At 36.7% G+C, this 17,096-nt stretch overlaps 1 protein-coding gene across 1 annotated transcript in view; it reads right to left on the bottom strand.

The window, feature by feature from the left end:
• Positions 1-17,096, bottom strand: part of TMEM131 (transmembrane protein 131) — a 94,216-nt gene that overhangs the window by 47,368 nt on the left and 29,752 nt on the right. Inside the window, exons 3-4 of the mRNA XM_005486413.4 lie at positions 16,001-16,041; positions 9,467-9,535 (exon numbers count right to left, since the gene is read on the bottom strand). Coding sequence (XP_005486470.4) covers positions 9,467-9,535; positions 16,001-16,041 — 110 coding nt within the window. The remainder of the gene's footprint in view (positions 1-9,466; positions 9,536-16,000; positions 16,042-17,096) is intronic.

The following is a 17,096-nucleotide window of genomic DNA, read 5'->3' as shown; positions in this document are numbered from 1 at the left end:
TCTTGCTTACTTTTCCTGAAGGCTAACCTAATGTTGTATCATGCTCATGAAATTCTATTGTCAGATTTTTACTTCAAAATGAAAAGAAGCAGAGTTTTCTATTCCTATGCTAGAACTTCTAAATAACTATCTTCAAACAGGGTGCACACAGCAACTGAAAATAAACAGAACACACATTAGCCAAAAGTCTAAATGCAAATTTTTTTTGATGATAAATCTATCTATAAGTTGTCTTACCCAGAACTTTTCTGGTACTATATTTTATAATACATTCGACAGAATTAAGTATGCAGACATGTACAGCAACCACTATTCTATTTCTATATTTATTTGAATTAATACCTTAAGTAAAAAAAAAAAAAGACTTAAGAAAAATTCTAGAATTTAGGAACCCTGAAAGATTGAAGTCCACAGTCAATCACCAACTTTTCAGTAACAAGACATGCTAACAAATTCATTTGACACAAGCTTTTGGCTAGTTTCATTTTGCTTACAACAGCTGAGGTGGCAAGAGATGCTCCTGTTTCAGCAATTATTTTTCAGACTTTACTGTCTCTTCAGAATTTTTTTCATGCCTTTTAACCCATACACCTTAAGTATCAGCACCAAAGCACTAACAAAGCATGCAGTTTACAGATTAAAAACTGCTGCATTTTGAATTCTGGAATCCAAAACAGCTAACTCTTAACTTTCAGGCTACATGTAGTCCATGTAGCACTCTCTCCCATGTCACTTGCTCCAAACACTGCAAGGATACCCAAACTACTGATAAGAATTACTACCTGTAGTAGCTGCAGTGATGATGACCAGAAACAGGCAGCTGTTCAGCCATCCTCAATTAACCTTAACAGACCAAATTAATATGTGCTACTGCAGTTTTTCAGCTTAGAGTGGGGCGTGGAATATATCTCAACAGATAAAGCAATGTAACTTTATTGTAAATTAAAGGCTCTATTGAATGGAGAATTTAGTGACAATAAACACACTATGCCACAATTTATGAAGTGATTGTGGTTACAGAATCTCCTACGCATGAAGCAGATGCTAAAGACTATGTTATTAATTCAAAGACATAATTACTAACCATCAATAAACGACATCACTAACAAAAATATATCTACAGTCTGCCACTCTAAAACTCTTTGCTTGCTGAGTTCACCTAATTTCATATCTCTGTCAGCAAACCCTTCTTTCACTGTCCAAAAATCATATTTTGACTTTTCTAACTTTACCAGTGACAGAGACCACAATTCCTCTCACCTTTCAAAACCTGTACAAAACCAAATGTCCAGGTTAAGCCCTAACAGAAAATACTTTCATCTCTTGCTAGCATACATGGGGACATGAGAAAAGGAAATAGTTTATCAGCTCTGACCTTCTGCATTAACTACTGTAACTGCTATACTGTTGATCAATGGAATTAAACAGTAAACCTATGCACCTGGTTTTTTGCTAGGAAAAAGCTTCCCAGATCAGAGGAACGCAAATGAGAGCCAGCCCTCCAAATTCCCTCATCTCTACCCTCACTTCCACCAAAAATCCCACCATAAAAACAAAGATTCAAATCCACAACCAAGAAAAGTGTCTGCTGATAGGGAGTTACCCAGCACTCCCTGAATTACAAACACACCGCTTCAAATCACTGACATCACTACAGATAGCCTTGAGTATTTTATCTGTTGGGTAACTAAGAAAAGCAGAAGCTTCTATACCAGTCAACATTTTTGAAGCAAATTCCTTGTTTAAACAAAGTGGTCAAGCCTTAAAGCACTACCCAGATTCTACCAACAGCAAAATTTTTTAAAATTACAGAAGAAATAAAACAGTCAATCTCCTCCAACACTGAAGAAAGCTCTTCTAGCCTGAAGATCAGCTGTCTGTTCTGTAGTTCTCACTACAATTTTTCACTCTCCTTAGTGGAAGACATGCTCCCAGTGCCTTCGTTAGTGCAACTCCTTTGCTTGCCACCGTGCACTTTTTGGGTACTCCTCCCCACAACACGTTTAGCAGCTCGTCAAGAAGGGGAAATAATCTTCCTACTCTGTAACAAAGCACTCACTCTTCATATGAGGACTTGACACCAAAAACTAGACTCAAATGAACAGTTCCTTCCAATCACAACAGCAAGAAGAAAGAGATGAGTAGATTTTAATCAGTATATTACATATGAGTAAATGATACGACTAGTGTATCATCTGTGGTCTCTAAAGAGAAACAGCTATGTACTGAAAACTGAACATCAGAGTTGCTTCAGTGACACTTATGATGCACACTTAAGTGTGTGAAACATCACAAAGCCAAGAAAATGATCTTGAATAAAGTCTCAACAGCAAACCACCAGTCTGCTTATGTCAGAAAGGCAGTTTGCAAATAAAACTCGTTAGCCAGGAAATCGTTCAAATATTAACAATCTTTAAGACCTTCATGTTTTTCCAGTGGTGAAAAGAAGGGACTATACATCTGTTTGAGAGGCTCAAATCTATAAAAACAAACTGGTTGGGGAACAGCCATGACCACCACCATAGCTCACTAATTTCATATTCCAAACTCAACTACCACAGTATAATTATAGGTAATAAAGGCAGAAGGCATTAGAAAGGAATTCTGATGTTAGGACTTTGTTTTACTTTACGCTTTTGCTGATAATTCCAATTTTGAAACAGTGAGTCTGGTATTACATTTGGCTGAGATACAGCTTTCCTTATATTCTTTAAGTGTGATGTTACACAAATATAAATAAATAGGACCTCATAAACCTCACCTGTTTTTTCTGCAATTAGACATGGTAAGATCCAGGTAGGGCAATGCGCACCAGACACCTCTAATGAGGCTGCATACCAAGCAATAATCTCATAAGAGATGTTCTCCAAGCTGCAGATTATCAAACCACAATGATCAGCACAAGTGTGGTTGTAGCTGATGCCAAATTTTAGAGCAGAATTTCCCAGAGCAGTCACAGCTAGCACTTTTCATTGTGAGAAGCCGGTATAGACACAGACCTTCAGGCAAACATGAACTATCAAAGCATGTAAGATTTTGCTCCTGATTCTTTGTCCCAGCATAAAAAGGTTAATCTACACTGATAAAAAAAAAACCTGATACCATAACCTAAACGAGAAGATTCTAATTAACAAGGGTGAGGCACCTGGTCAAATGGGTAAAGAAGCCTGTGTTAATGTTTTTACTGCTGCAACTCAACTCTTTTCAAAGTCTCAGTTAGTACCTGCAGTGTACTGCAATGGAATGTCCTTGTAATGGAATTCACCGCTCTTCCAGTGATCAAAGGGTAGGTTATTTTGACAATGGAAATAAGCTCTTGCAAATTTTGGGGAGATGAATCCTTGAGTTACTGGCCCAAAACTGACTGGCAAAAATATGTAGCTACTCATTGTGAAGCAAATACAAATTTTATAAATGCCCTTTTGAAAGAGCAATTATTTTTTTTCTTACTGCACATAGCTTAAGCTCACTTGATTTATGAAAACTGATACAGATCTATTACTGAAAAGAAAAATATATGAATGCAGCAGATATATTCTTCCTCTTCCATCTCTTACTCTTTCTAATGAGACTGGAGAGAGAGATGAAGTCAATCAAAAGCTTCCTAGATACATTTTTAAATGCTGAGAATATAGGTAAATATACTCAACAGTCAATTCTGGTAAATTCCTCATACACTTGAGAATTTGACATGTTTTCCTCCATGTATTTTTTTCATTTAGCATATTTGGCAAGTGCAGAGGCAATTGTAAAACTTGTTGTCACACAACATATCAGAAGTGTCACAAGGGTTAAATCAGTATCCTGTCACACAGTATCCTATCAGACAGGGGTGAATGACAGATGCCTAGAAGGCAGAAGAGTAATGTGGAAAGCATACAAAGTCATGTGCCCTGGACACTCTCCTAGGCTCTGGAACTTCCTGAAGCAGTGAAGATGGTTCTCCAGCCAGAAGATCAGACTGAGCAAGCTCCAACAATAAGAACTTGGGTGTTGACTTTGTAATGTATCCAACTACTTTTAATTAAAAGAAACAAATGAGCTGGTCTTACAAGGTTACCTCCAGAGACTGAAAGAGAATGCCTTTTGTGCCTCACTCTGAAGAAAATGCTGGTTTCCTTACAGAAAGGAAGCCTGCATCACATACAAAACCAGAGAAATAGTGAGTACAGCATTCTTCCTGCTTCACACAAAACCGGTTGAGTGACACAGGCAAGTGGCTTCTTTACCTGAAGTTAAGAGTAGCTGAAACACATACATTTGCATTCTCAAACATGTCTCCAACTCAGAAAAGCAGAAGAAAACAGAAGGGTTTTGGTTTTGTATACCTACTAACCTATACATTGGTTGTTTCTTAGTTTCCAGATTTCACTGACTTTTAACAGCGAAAGTTCTTTGACATAAGACTTGACAAGAAGTTGGTGTCAATGTAACATACTAAATAGAGCAAGTGCTCCATTTTAAGTTAGGAATCTAATGTAGATTCCATGCAACAAAATCACGCCTTTTCCAAACAGTTATCAAAACCACATATACAAGTAGTAGAATTTATCCAACCATGTCACCAAGTGTGATTGGAATGAATCTAGGAGTGTAATGAACTTTCAGCAGCATTGTGCAGTCTAGCATGATATGTGAACAAAACCTGAGGCAGATCTGGATGAAATGTCAATTTACTGTCAACAATTTCTCACATTCAGCAAATTCCAAGGGAAATGAAGTTTCCTTTAGCAACATTTCTTTAAAATTTCAACAATCTCAAACTCACACATTACAAGTGTATCAAATGTACTGCGTAAACATTTGGATGTACATTGTAGGCAACTTACTTAAAATGTAGGAAAAATAGTCATCTGAATAAATTCTCTACTTGCTAAAATTCTTCACTATTTTTTATACAAGGGATTAGAGTTCATGAAGAAAACAGACCATTTTGCTAAACTTATATCAATCCTATGATACTTCAAGTAACTCCTGTGGCTTTAAGAATGTAAATATCTATTGTATATCTAGCAGATGCAAACATTTCATCTATAGCCCAGGAAAATTTCCAATAGTTAAATTGTTAACAATATAATTTCTCCATTCCCATGCTAGTCCTCCCCTAATTTTTACACCAATCAAGCCTTACAAGGATATAAATCCGTTTACACTGCAGTACAGCATTCATAATATGCCTTCACTTTCTAAATGCCCCCTTTTAATTTGTCTCCTTGTTCTTAGTTCATATAATTAGAAGAATAACTGTAGGCAGTGCAGCCTAGATTCAAAAGGAGCTATATTAAGATAGGTTTAAGACAGGCTATATTGTCCAGATTTTTACCCATTCTGACACTATCCTGTCCTTAAAGTAAAGCATGTCCCTTATGTTTCTTAGAGAAACATAAGGTCTCCACACCTGCAAGGTCTCAGTATTTGAACATTGCCAAGCAATTGCTTTCAAGCCCAGCTTAAGCCTTCACAGAATATCCTGCCAAATACCTGAGTTCACAAACAAGAAATACGAAAACATTACAAAAATCCCCTAACCAAAATACTTCAAAGGAAATTCAGAATGAGACAATCATATAAAACTGAAATAAAGAACTTCAGAATAATGCCCTACCAATGAGAAAATTTTGTCTGAGAATGGGTCCTCGCTCAAATTGAGTGAAGCAAGAACCTCCATTCACCACAGAAGAATATGTTAATCAAGGATTAAAATATTACTGTAACCAGAAGTATAATTTCATACATTACCAATCATTTCTATGAAACAGGGGCAGGATATCAACTTCTTCTAAAGTATCTCCAGATTTAAAAAAAAAATTGATAAGATCTAGCTTGCATTGTGGTAGAATTCTAAAATACTCAATACACAAGTGCTCCAATATCATAAGGTACCTCTATAAAAAAAATTAGTTAAAGAACTTAAACTTCACTTATGATACTATCAGAGTTGAATTAACAAAGATAAAGGCAATGTATTGAGATCTGTGAAGATCCACATACTCCCACAAATGGGTGCAAGAACTGAATGGAAACTGCCCTGTAAAAGTATTCTTGAGCCTTCACCCCAGGTGGCAATCTATGATCTCTAATGTGAAGACCTGTTTTAAACAGAGAACGTCATATAGATAATGACTGTTCTGTCAAAATAACTTCTGAGCAAGCAACTCCCAAAGCTACAGAGAACAACATGATGATTACTGTTTGTAGAACACCTCAGTTATTCCCATTTAACAACAGGGGAGAGTAACAGTTTAAAAGAGAATACAAGGAACAGAATGCTGGTAAAAAAAGCCAGCTAGTTGTGGAGCTGCCTTTAGGTGTAAGGTTTTTTTCTTGTTTTCTTTAAAGCTCTAAATCTCCGATACTGAAAATGTTGCAGAATTTGTTCCAGAAAAATATTGGTGTTACTTCAGAAACACAAGAAAGAGGCTTACACATTAAATACCCAAATGAGTATTCCACACTTAGATCAAGTAGTCCCCTGGCACAGTGATATGGGAGAACCTGCCTCAGTTCTATCCCATTCCCAGAGGCTTAATGTATACAGAGAACATTTGGGATCTCTTCAAGTGAGCTAAAGATTTGCATATCCTAACATACAGCATGCATTTCTTTTGATAAACGTGAGATTACCTGGACTACCTTCAAAGTGATAGAATATGGTTTGCTTTATATTAAAACAGCATTAAAAAAACTCCACCTGTTATAAAACAGAAGTAGAAGGCCATTATTGTAATCTCATCTCCAGGTGGAATACAGGAAGTGTGTCTACAACACATATTTATCAACTTAATGCTGGTTTTTCTGAGATCATAAGATAAAGTAACTTTTATTAACTATTCTTCCTTCTTAAGTTGACATGTTTTTGAAACAACTGATTAAACCCACACACTTGCAGCACACCAAAAATGTCACAGGAAGAATGGTTTGACTTACAATTGAAAATAAATATTAGATCTTTCTTTAGCCTGGGTATGATACATGTTGACAGCTCAGCATAAACATGAACTTGGAACAAGTTTGCTCTACTTTATGCTACATGCTACCTATTAACAAAACACCCCTTGGGTATAGTACTTACTCAGAAAATAAACACACATTTTATGCCTTTTCTAAAATGCATTAATAACAAAGACAGAAAAACCAGAATTTGAATGTGAAAACCCTGTCTGATTTAAAAGGCAAAAACTCAAAAGCTTAAATCTGCATTATTTGACTTTGAGGTGCTTGGCACCTACAGCTTGTTCCCACCATAAGGCTGAGTTACTCAGCATTTCTCAGAGTTGGTTCACAGATTTTAAACTAAACTTTGGGGCTCCACATCTAAACTTTTTTGAAAATTGCTTTTGGCAACTCCCTTAAGTTTTAATAAATCACAAGAGGATTGCTGCCTGAGACTATAACCTAAATGACAAAAGATTAATTAATGATATACCAAAAAATGAGCTACCAAAAAAAAGCCACCCAAACCAATGAAGGAACACGCAATGAATCAAGATCTAACACACAGGTTCCTTATTTTAACTGACAGAAGGCAGCAATCCGTCAGTGCAGTTTGCATGTATCATACAGAGCCATTCCCAAGTAAGAGATTTGTGCTGCTTTTAACACTGTACTAGATTTATGCTATTTCTTTAGTACCTTTAGCTTTGACCAGAACAGCTTATGTAAAAGGCCAAAATATGATGTAGAAGGACTTAGAGTATTTATGGTACTGTCTTGGATCTACTTGTAGTAAGGGAGAAAAAATCATCTTTGGAAGTCCACAAAACAAAAAAGCACATGTAGCTTTCTTCAAAGCCTAAGCATGCAAATGCTAGATAACCTTTAAAAGATATCTCGGAGAACATCAAATTTATTCATAGAAAAAGGGGTAAAAAATACATTCCCAAAACCAAAGTCTAGAATTACTATGAACCGAAAATTTCTACAGTTTTTAAAATAAACTAATCTAAACTCAAATCAATTGGTGAGTTTACAATAGCTGTAACAAAAAGCACACTGCTCTGTAAGTTTGAATTCATACTGCACTCACTAAAATAATTTATTAACTATGGCCTTCTTTTCTTGTAGCAGAGAAGCAGTAGAGTAGGGCTTACCATGAGATATTTTGCTATTCAGTTCAGAAACTGAGTATTCTCCTACCTAGGACTGGTTACTGACATGAGGAAGAAAAACAACAAAATCACACATCAAAAGCTAAAAGAAATTTTGAAGGAAAATGAGGGGGCAGAGCAACTTACTCTGTCTTTAATCAGAAGTAAAGCCACAATTTTGTTAGACTGAGTACAAGTAAGTTCTGTAAAATGAGGCATTTTCATACAGCTTTGTTATTTAGTGACATTTACACTGGGGTTTTTTTGTATAGAGGTGATTTCTGGAAAGCTACTCTGTGCAACCAGAACACAATTATGGCTTCTCCTCTTTCAGACAGACACAAGTATGCACCACGTCAGTACACAGGAGCTTCCTTGCACAACTCCATAGTCACCACACTGCACAACAGTCTTTCCAAAAAAAGAGGTACTACATTTTTATTAATAATCTGCGGCTTATCTGTAAATGAAACAACCTTTCATCCAGCAGCAGCACACTGGCTGAGGATGGAGGAGGGAATGCTGTGCTAAGGCACACCTGGGCTGTTTTCATTCTTCCAGGCTGAACTGGTAACAAATGTTTGAAATGCCTTCACTACAGTCTGCATTGCTCCAAGTACCAATCATGCACAGAAGCTCCATGAACACCTACTCCAGAACCACTTTTGACTGTTGGGAAGAAAAGGGATTGGAGCTACCTATAACCAGTAACCAGTTCATGGTAAGTAAAGACTGAAGTAGTTCTCAGAACTAACAGGTACATCGGCGAAACATTTGGTTTCCTTCCTTCTTTTGTTTAATGGAAACAGCAACCAGTTGCAAGGTAGGGAGCACAGAGCTAAGTTCCTGGAGGCTATTTGCTCTGCTTGAGGCTGTATTTTCACAACTCAACATTACTGTTCTAATAATTGCAGATCCACAGCCAGTTTTTTTGCCACCAAAGCCATAGTAAAACTGATGTGCTAGAGCACATACTCCCTGACACAGGTTATATTCAAGCAGAAGGGTAATCTCACCTCAGAACATTACATTCGAGACTTAAAACTGTCCACTCTGCAGAGCAGCTGTACAAGTACCTAAATCATCAAAACCACAGCAGCTGACAAGTCACTTAATACTACATGGTAATGAGTACAGCAGCCCTCTGTAGGTCAGTTACCCCTACAATCTAATAATGCAATCTATGTATACAACCTTTTCTACCAGCTATAGATGCTGTTCCTATTAATTTTCTGGGTATTTGTTTGTTATTTGTTGTTTGCTTTTTGCAGTGGATGGAGGGTTTTTTGGGTTTGTTTGTTTTGGGGCTTTTTTGTTTGGTTGGTTTTTTATTGTGTTGATTTGCATAACCAAATAGATCAAAAGCCTTTTCAACTTACTGTTCATGGAAGTCCAGCATTGGTGGCTCAAACCGGAGAGGTCGGCAATTTCCCCGATACAGGGATACACTGCAAGAAAAATTGAAATGCTGTAAAAGATACTATTAAATGACATTTTTGCTCCCTTCCCATTTCAAATAGCCCTCTCTTTGCAAAATTCTAATAAAGCAATTAATTCAAAAGAAGAAACAAACAAAAACTTTTCCAGTCAAAATATCGCAATTTTACAACATGATTATGCTGTGCCTCCAAGAAAGATTATGTGAGAGTACACATCTTGAAAATGGACATAACTGAAGTGTAAACCTCTCCTTTATAAAATGATGGCTGAGTGAAACAACACGCTAAAAAGGTTTACATCATCTTTCACAGCAATGTCCAAACATTGCAATGAAAGATGTTTTGGATATTGTCCAATATGTAACAATAATTTACATACACATCCTGAGTTTCTCCAGCTACTTCTACCCTAGTACATAAACAATCTTGAATGTACTTGAAGTTACTGAGGCCACATGTGAGAAAACACCCAATACGGTTCAAAACTTGCAATATCCAGAAGACAACATCTCTGCTCTGGAAATACTCCTTAGCTTTGCTTACACTGACCTTCCCCTGGATACTCTTTAGGAGAATTCTAGTAGATGAAGGCCAAAACTTAAACAGCACTAAAACAATCCAGCAGTGAAGTCAACATCATACCTGGAAGCATTCTCTACTACTGCTTATTTTATCAGTATAGTTATATAGAGCACAATAGTTAACCCATAACAAAAAGAAAAGTAAAATATACAAGGTAGTTTCATTGACCAAAACATTTTTTTATTATTCAGAATGATGTGACTGTGACCACAGTTAAGCATCTCTGTAACTGTAACTGAGCTGAGTAAAAACCCTATTCATACAAAAATCAAAACAGAGACAACAAAATAAAAAAAAAAAGGGGGAAGACTAAAGAATAATACGAAGATCAATGGCTCCTGAATGGCAAGACCAACAGCTTCTTTTTTTTTTTTTAAATGCTTTTTTTTCTGTTATTAAAACAGCCTTATTGGTTTAGATCCTTGTTTTCTGACTTTGTATCAATCCTAGATATCCAAAGACAGAGCTGCAGCCACCTGTCCTGGGTAAGGAAAGCTACTTCACAAACCCAGTTCTACCCAGAACTACGCAGCTCTGCCCCAGCGTGGAGGAGCAGCCAGGAAATGGAGCACACACATGTGGCTTGTCTTATGAAAGCTGAGGCCTTGAGCAAAGATCAATCCAACTCCATCCAGTGCAATTCCAGGAAAGCTAATTATTGATCAAATTCCGATGTCTTGCCATACTTCAGAACCACTTCAACAAGGAAGTTATTTATAGGAGTAAAAGTTTAAGAATAGGCTAGGAAATCTTAATTGTATCTTTTAATCAAAATCAAATCAAAAGCATTTTAAATAAAATTACATTGTCTCAATGACTCATTTAAACTCAGACTGAATCTTCACACTCCAAGTATAATACACAGCATGCCAATCAATTTCCAGCGCTCTATGTTTGGATGCCAAAACATCTCCAATGCTACAGAGCCTAGTCACTAAAAACAGCTTTGTCCACATAAAAATAATAAAACACTACCAGGACAGGAGAGGGCTTAGTACATCCAGTCAGCCTTAGCATATACTTAAATATGTGTGTCTGCACATATGCCATGTGTTTGCAGATCACAGTACAAGAGAAGTGAAAATACAAGAAGACACCAATAGGAAAAAAAACTGTATTCAGGTCTACAAAAAAAATAAAAAATTCTTGCTATTATTAAGTGTGGCTGTGACACATTACAGTTGTCAAATAAGAGAGTGCTTGGGTACACCTTATCAGGCTAAAGTCAAATCTCAAACTGAAGCACAAATACTCAACAGAATGAGGTTTACAGAGACACTGGACATAGGAGAATACAACTGGAAAACTATACTAGCAGTTAGGTTTCATAAGGATAAAACAAGTGACTAGTATGTCTTCAGAGTTTACAGTCTAATTTTAAAAATGATTTAGAGGACATTTCTAAATGAAAAAGGTCAAAAGGCTCCTGTACCTCCATTGTCAAGGTAATGTTAAACAGAAACCACTCATCTTAGAGTGATCTTAAAAATAATTCAGTCCATTTCTTCCAAAACTAAAACTTTGAACAGTTAGACAGCACCTCTTTGTGTTGGTAATTACTGGCAGAAAAACATATCAATTCCTTTTATGGAAAAATATTAAAAATATTTACAATACTGATAATTAATATCGTTATTTCACATGTATTGAAAACGCTGTCAAGAGTAACTTGGCCTAACTTGAACAATCACTACATACTCAATTCTTTGCATACCCAAAAGGTTAGGCAACATTTTCTCAGCACACAGAGCTGTATTATCCTGGAAAGCAGTTGGCCAACACAGATTTTTAAAATTTGTTACATTTGGTTAAAGTTTGGTAAAGGCAGCAACATCATAATGAATGCCAACTATTATAATAAAAGCAAGAACTGTAATAAGATTCAAACAGGAGCAAGCAATATAGGGATCCACAAACTTTGTCTTCTGAAGGGCCCAACATGAGTCAACTTGCAGCAGACAAGGAAATGATGATAATGTCTCTGCCCTGCTGGGCACTTGCTCACCGAAGGCTGGATACACCCATGGGTAGGGCAATTTTACAGCATAATGACATGAAGTTAATTACTGTTGTATGCATGTAGAAATATGGCTCCCGGTCTCATATCACAATTTAAACATTTTTCCTTCCCTACGCCTTCAAGCTTTCTAACTTTTAAAGACAAGAACAACAACATGAAAAAGAAAAGATGCATCTGGAAGAGAGGACTGCAGATATCTGCCAGCAGATGAAGAACTGGCCAGGAATCACATGGACCCATAATTTAAATGTTCTCAACATCTTTTTCCTTCGGCAAGAATTTTGATTTTAAAAATGAGACTTGAGAGTGAGCTACACATAGTCCCCACCCAGCAGGATCATTATCCTCCCTGTTCCATCCATGCTGTGTCTGAGTGGATATTTACCTCAACTACTAACTAAGATACTGCTGCTACCCACATGCAACTCACTGAAGTGCATCTTCATGTCTCAATAGTATTTGTCACACATGCTGTCATAAACATGGTCAAAATAGCAACGCCTGCAAACACTGTAGCTGATATGGGCCTCCATCTGTGCTGAGCCACAATATTCTTCTAGCTTAAGGACATTCTTCAGCACTTCCATAATGCTTTGCTGTTGATCAGAGTATTAGGCACTCAATTGGTAGATAATCAATGCACATCTTTGCATTTGGAGATGAAGAAAAAGCTTGCCACATATAGTATTTAAAGATTTCTGCAAAGTTGGGCAGCAACTGTCTCTGTATCCTCACTTTACCTTTCTAGCTGTTCTGGGATTTCTGTAGGAGTTGTGTGCTCTGTGGAATCTTATCTCTAACATCTTTAATTGCTTCTGCAGAAAATTCAAATCTAAGCATACTCCACATGTAATTTTTCCCACATTACTTCAGCAGTTGTTTAAAGGGTTTTATTTCCTCTCTTGTGCCGTAAATTGTAAAGAAATAAAAGACAGCAGAATTAAGCTGTGAAACAACTTAATTCTCATGATTTTATTTAGCAACAAGAACTCTTCGAAAGCTGCTACTTTATTTCCATTACCACAAAATCAAATAAAAGCATCTCTAAAAATAACTCTGCGGACCTTTAAAATGACAAATTGGCAAATGCTTCACAGTGGGTACTTTTTGTGCCAGAATCCTCGAAAGAGCCATTGCAGACTTCTTGAGCTAAAAATGTTCTGTAAGTAACCTGAGTGCATCCACAACTTGTTAATATTTAAAAATAAGGCTGCATATATCAGAAAAGATATTTCAATTTTTAAAACTAGATTTTTTTTAGAAATATGGGTATTAATCACAGGTTCAGTGAGAAAGTGAACTCCCACAAAACAATTGACCACTTCAGTATCTGGCAGAAGCTGCTGCTAAAAATGCAGATGAATAAAGAGATTAGCAAGAATTTTTTTTATAAACTACCCAGATAGTAGCTGGCTCCGAAATATCAATATTAACCATGTATCAGGAAAACACACTCGTAACAGGCAAAGTTCAAAGCCAGCAATTCCCAAGGAGGAGTGTCTGGGGAAAGAACAGGGAGAAGCTTGAATAGATGCACTGTAACCTGACCATAGGCATGAACAAAACAAATTAAATTGCCAGCTCATTTCCCTCCTTCCACTTAGTGCTAAAAAGTACATCAGAGAACTGAATAAACTGCCTATATAGGGAAAAAATATTGGCAAGCTATACCAAGAAGAAGAAATAATCTCTAATAAGGACAAGGGAAGACAAGTCACCTAGAGAAGTTATGTATTGTTTCTAGCAACACCATTGAAAAAAACACCAAGAAAAAGACTTAAAGGAAAGATTCATGCAAAACCAGTAACAACAAATTTGAAAAAAACAAATTTGGTATTTGCTATGTAACATGGTATCAGAGACCTTGCAATGCAAACCTTCATCATTGTGACTGAACTTCAAATAGGCTAGCACACTTAAGTGGAACAGACTATTTATTTTCAGGTATCTAAACCAGTGTTTTAACAGAATAAAGTCTAGAACACTGAAGTTTTCCAATACAGAAAGCAATCTTCTTAACTGAGAAATTAAAATTAAAAAAATCCTGTAAGCAATCTAGTCCATGGCCTCAATCACAAGAATCACCAAATTCAGTCGTTTTCTGGGAAACAATACTGCACCAAATCTACGGATGCCAATATAGGCACTTTCTTTCTGCCACTGAGATTTCATGATTTAAACAAGATACTATTCCATTTAAAGAATCTCCATAAGTTATGGCTACATCCAAAACACAGAAATACACTAATCATTGTTCTCTTTTGTCCAAATTCATGTTCTCATACTTGCAATCAGACTGATATACTGCAGCACATAACCACAGCTGTTTGCATTCCTGTCCACAGCTGGAGATTTCACAGGTTTTTCAAAACGTGCAAAAAGAATGATCTTAAGCCCACAATTAAGCAACTATACACACAGTAAAATAGGAACTCATTCAAAATGGAAAATTCTTTTACTAGATTTCCTGAAAAGGAACAGAAAACAAGTTGTGGAAAAAACATTACTCTATTTACTGAAAATGCACTATGATAGTTTGCTGAATGCTACTTGTCCAAGAAACAAGCTTGATTATTACTGTTCAATGCACTCATTCAACAAACAAGAATATCAGATGATTCTTCAGAGAACAATTAGGGATCAGGGCAAAAAGAGGCCACTTATTTTCCTTCTCGGGTATCATACATGGCAAACTCTTCAGTAATAAATTATGTCTTCAAGACAGGAGAGGACAACACAGGGTCATGGGTTGTCTAGTCTGGAGGAAAGGAGGCTCAGGGGTGACCTCACTGCTCTCTACAACCACCTGACAGGAGATTGTAGCCATGTAGGGGTCAGACTCCTCCCGGGCAACCAGAGACAGAACAGGAGGAAAGGGCCCCAAGCAGTGCCAGGGAGATTCAGGTTGGATATTCAGAAAAAAATCATCATGTGGTTAAGTACTGTAACAGCCTCCCTAGGGAAGTGGTGACATCACCATCACAAACTGAGTAGATGAACAACTCTGTGATATGGCTTAGTGGGCATGGTGGCACATGGCTGAAGATAGGAGTTGGCGATCTTGGAGGTCTCTTCCAACCTTTATGACTTTATGATGGCACAAAGGAATGCAGGGAAGAATCTATCAAATAACATCAAGTTTTTCTCCAAAGAGTACATCAAGAATTTTTGAAGTAGGCAAACTTTCTCCTCAATAAGAGAAACTACAGAAAAATTACTTTTATAAAAAATCTACAAGGGGACTTTCACTTTAATTACACAGAATTACTCTGTGGTAAAAATTACAAAGTGAATCAAAGAATTCTTCAGTTTTTAACTCCATATGTGAAGCTTCTTCCTCAAGAAGGGCCATAAAGATGATCAGAAGGACAAAGCACCTCTCCTACAAAGACAGTTGGGAGAGTTGGGGCTGCTCAGCCTGACAAAGAGAAGGCTCTGAGGTGACCTTAGAGAACCTTCCAGTACCCAAAACAGGCTATAAGAGGGGTGGAGTGGGACTTTTCACAAGGTCATTTAGTACTAAGATGAGAAAGAAAGGGCTTTAAACTGAAACAGGGAATGTTTAGATGAGAAATTAGGAAGGAATTCTTTATTGATAGGATAGTGAGGGACACGAACCCAGCTCATGGCAGAGGGATGGAACTACCTTATCTTCAATGTCCCTGCCAATCCAAACCATCCTATGATTGATCTGTTCAATATTAAAAACTATCTCATTTTAGTTTCATTTCCTCTGCATGAGAAAAATCATTGGAAAAAAAATGACATGGTTTGTATTTGATCTTTTTTACATTAAAACATTATTATTCTTATGAAAAGTACCACAAATCTTATTGTTAAAGTCCGTATTAAACTTTTAGAAAGATGCTTACCTTTTCTGTTGATATGAACTGAGGCCTAAAGTTGTCTCAGTCTGTAAAAAAAAAAAAAAAAAAAAGTTTAGGAAGCCAACAGCATTATACCACCAGCAAGGAAAACACCTCAACAACCTGGCAACAGCAACAAGTGTGTAAATCAGGGCTTGAAAACAAAAAGGAGAAGCTCTGAACTGGAGCAGAAAATGTAAATTGGCTTTTTCCAATTAGAGAAATTAAGTTTGGCCTTGGACAAGAACTGTAGTAGTAATGCCCACAAACTACAAAACAAACAGCAACTTAACAACCTAAAAGTGAGAGAAGAAAAAAGTCCAGGAAATTATAACACTGTATGGAGCAAAAGAAAAACCTAGCATAGATAGATGTATGAAACAATCTACAAGGAAAAGCATATAAAACAAAAAATAGCCCGCCCATTACCTCATTGATGTAATTTACCACCTAGAAAACAAAGAAGGCTATAATCCCCATTTAACTAGGAAACACCATCTCCTCCTTCTCTGCTAATGATCTTCTAGCCTCTATTATTCATACCCTTCCTTCCACTCTGCTGGACATTTCAGTTAATTACCTGCAAACAAGGAGGTTAGGTTGTCTAGGGACTCCCAATTAGTTTACTCTTGCCTAAGAAACACCAACTGGATTAGAAGCCTGTGTGCGCAGTGTCCTTCTGATACAGCTAATGTTAAAGCATACCAGACTTGGAAAACTTCTACTTTCCCACAGGATTTGGAGATCAAACTGAGGATTTTAGTTGTCCTCTTAAAGACATTTCATGGCCAACCAGAATACTTATCTCCTGAGAGTGGGGGAAAAAAGCTCACAGGTCTGATGAAGTCCACAGTGCATCTTGACCAGTTCACCTCTAGTACAACGATGTCACTTGTTTGCAAGGGGAATGCAAACTTGTATCTCATTTCAGAACTAAAATCAACTCCCTTTGGCTGGACACTTCATTGATTTCTATTTAATCTAAAAATTACATTTTGTATCTTTTTTTCTAAGCTAAAAGTATTTTTAAAAATAGTTCCTTCAAAATTGTCTTTACTTAAAATACAGATTCTTTTATTAGAGGAATTTGATTTTGCTGTTT

Source organism: Zonotrichia albicollis, chromosome 2, assembly GCF_047830755.1.
Source record: "Zonotrichia albicollis isolate bZonAlb1 chromosome 2, bZonAlb1.hap1, whole genome shotgun sequence".
NCBI lineage: Eukaryota > Metazoa > Chordata > Aves > Passeriformes > Passerellidae > Zonotrichia > Zonotrichia albicollis.
Note: the sequence above shows the minus strand (reverse complement) of the source record. Positions and strands in the feature narration are given on the sequence as shown.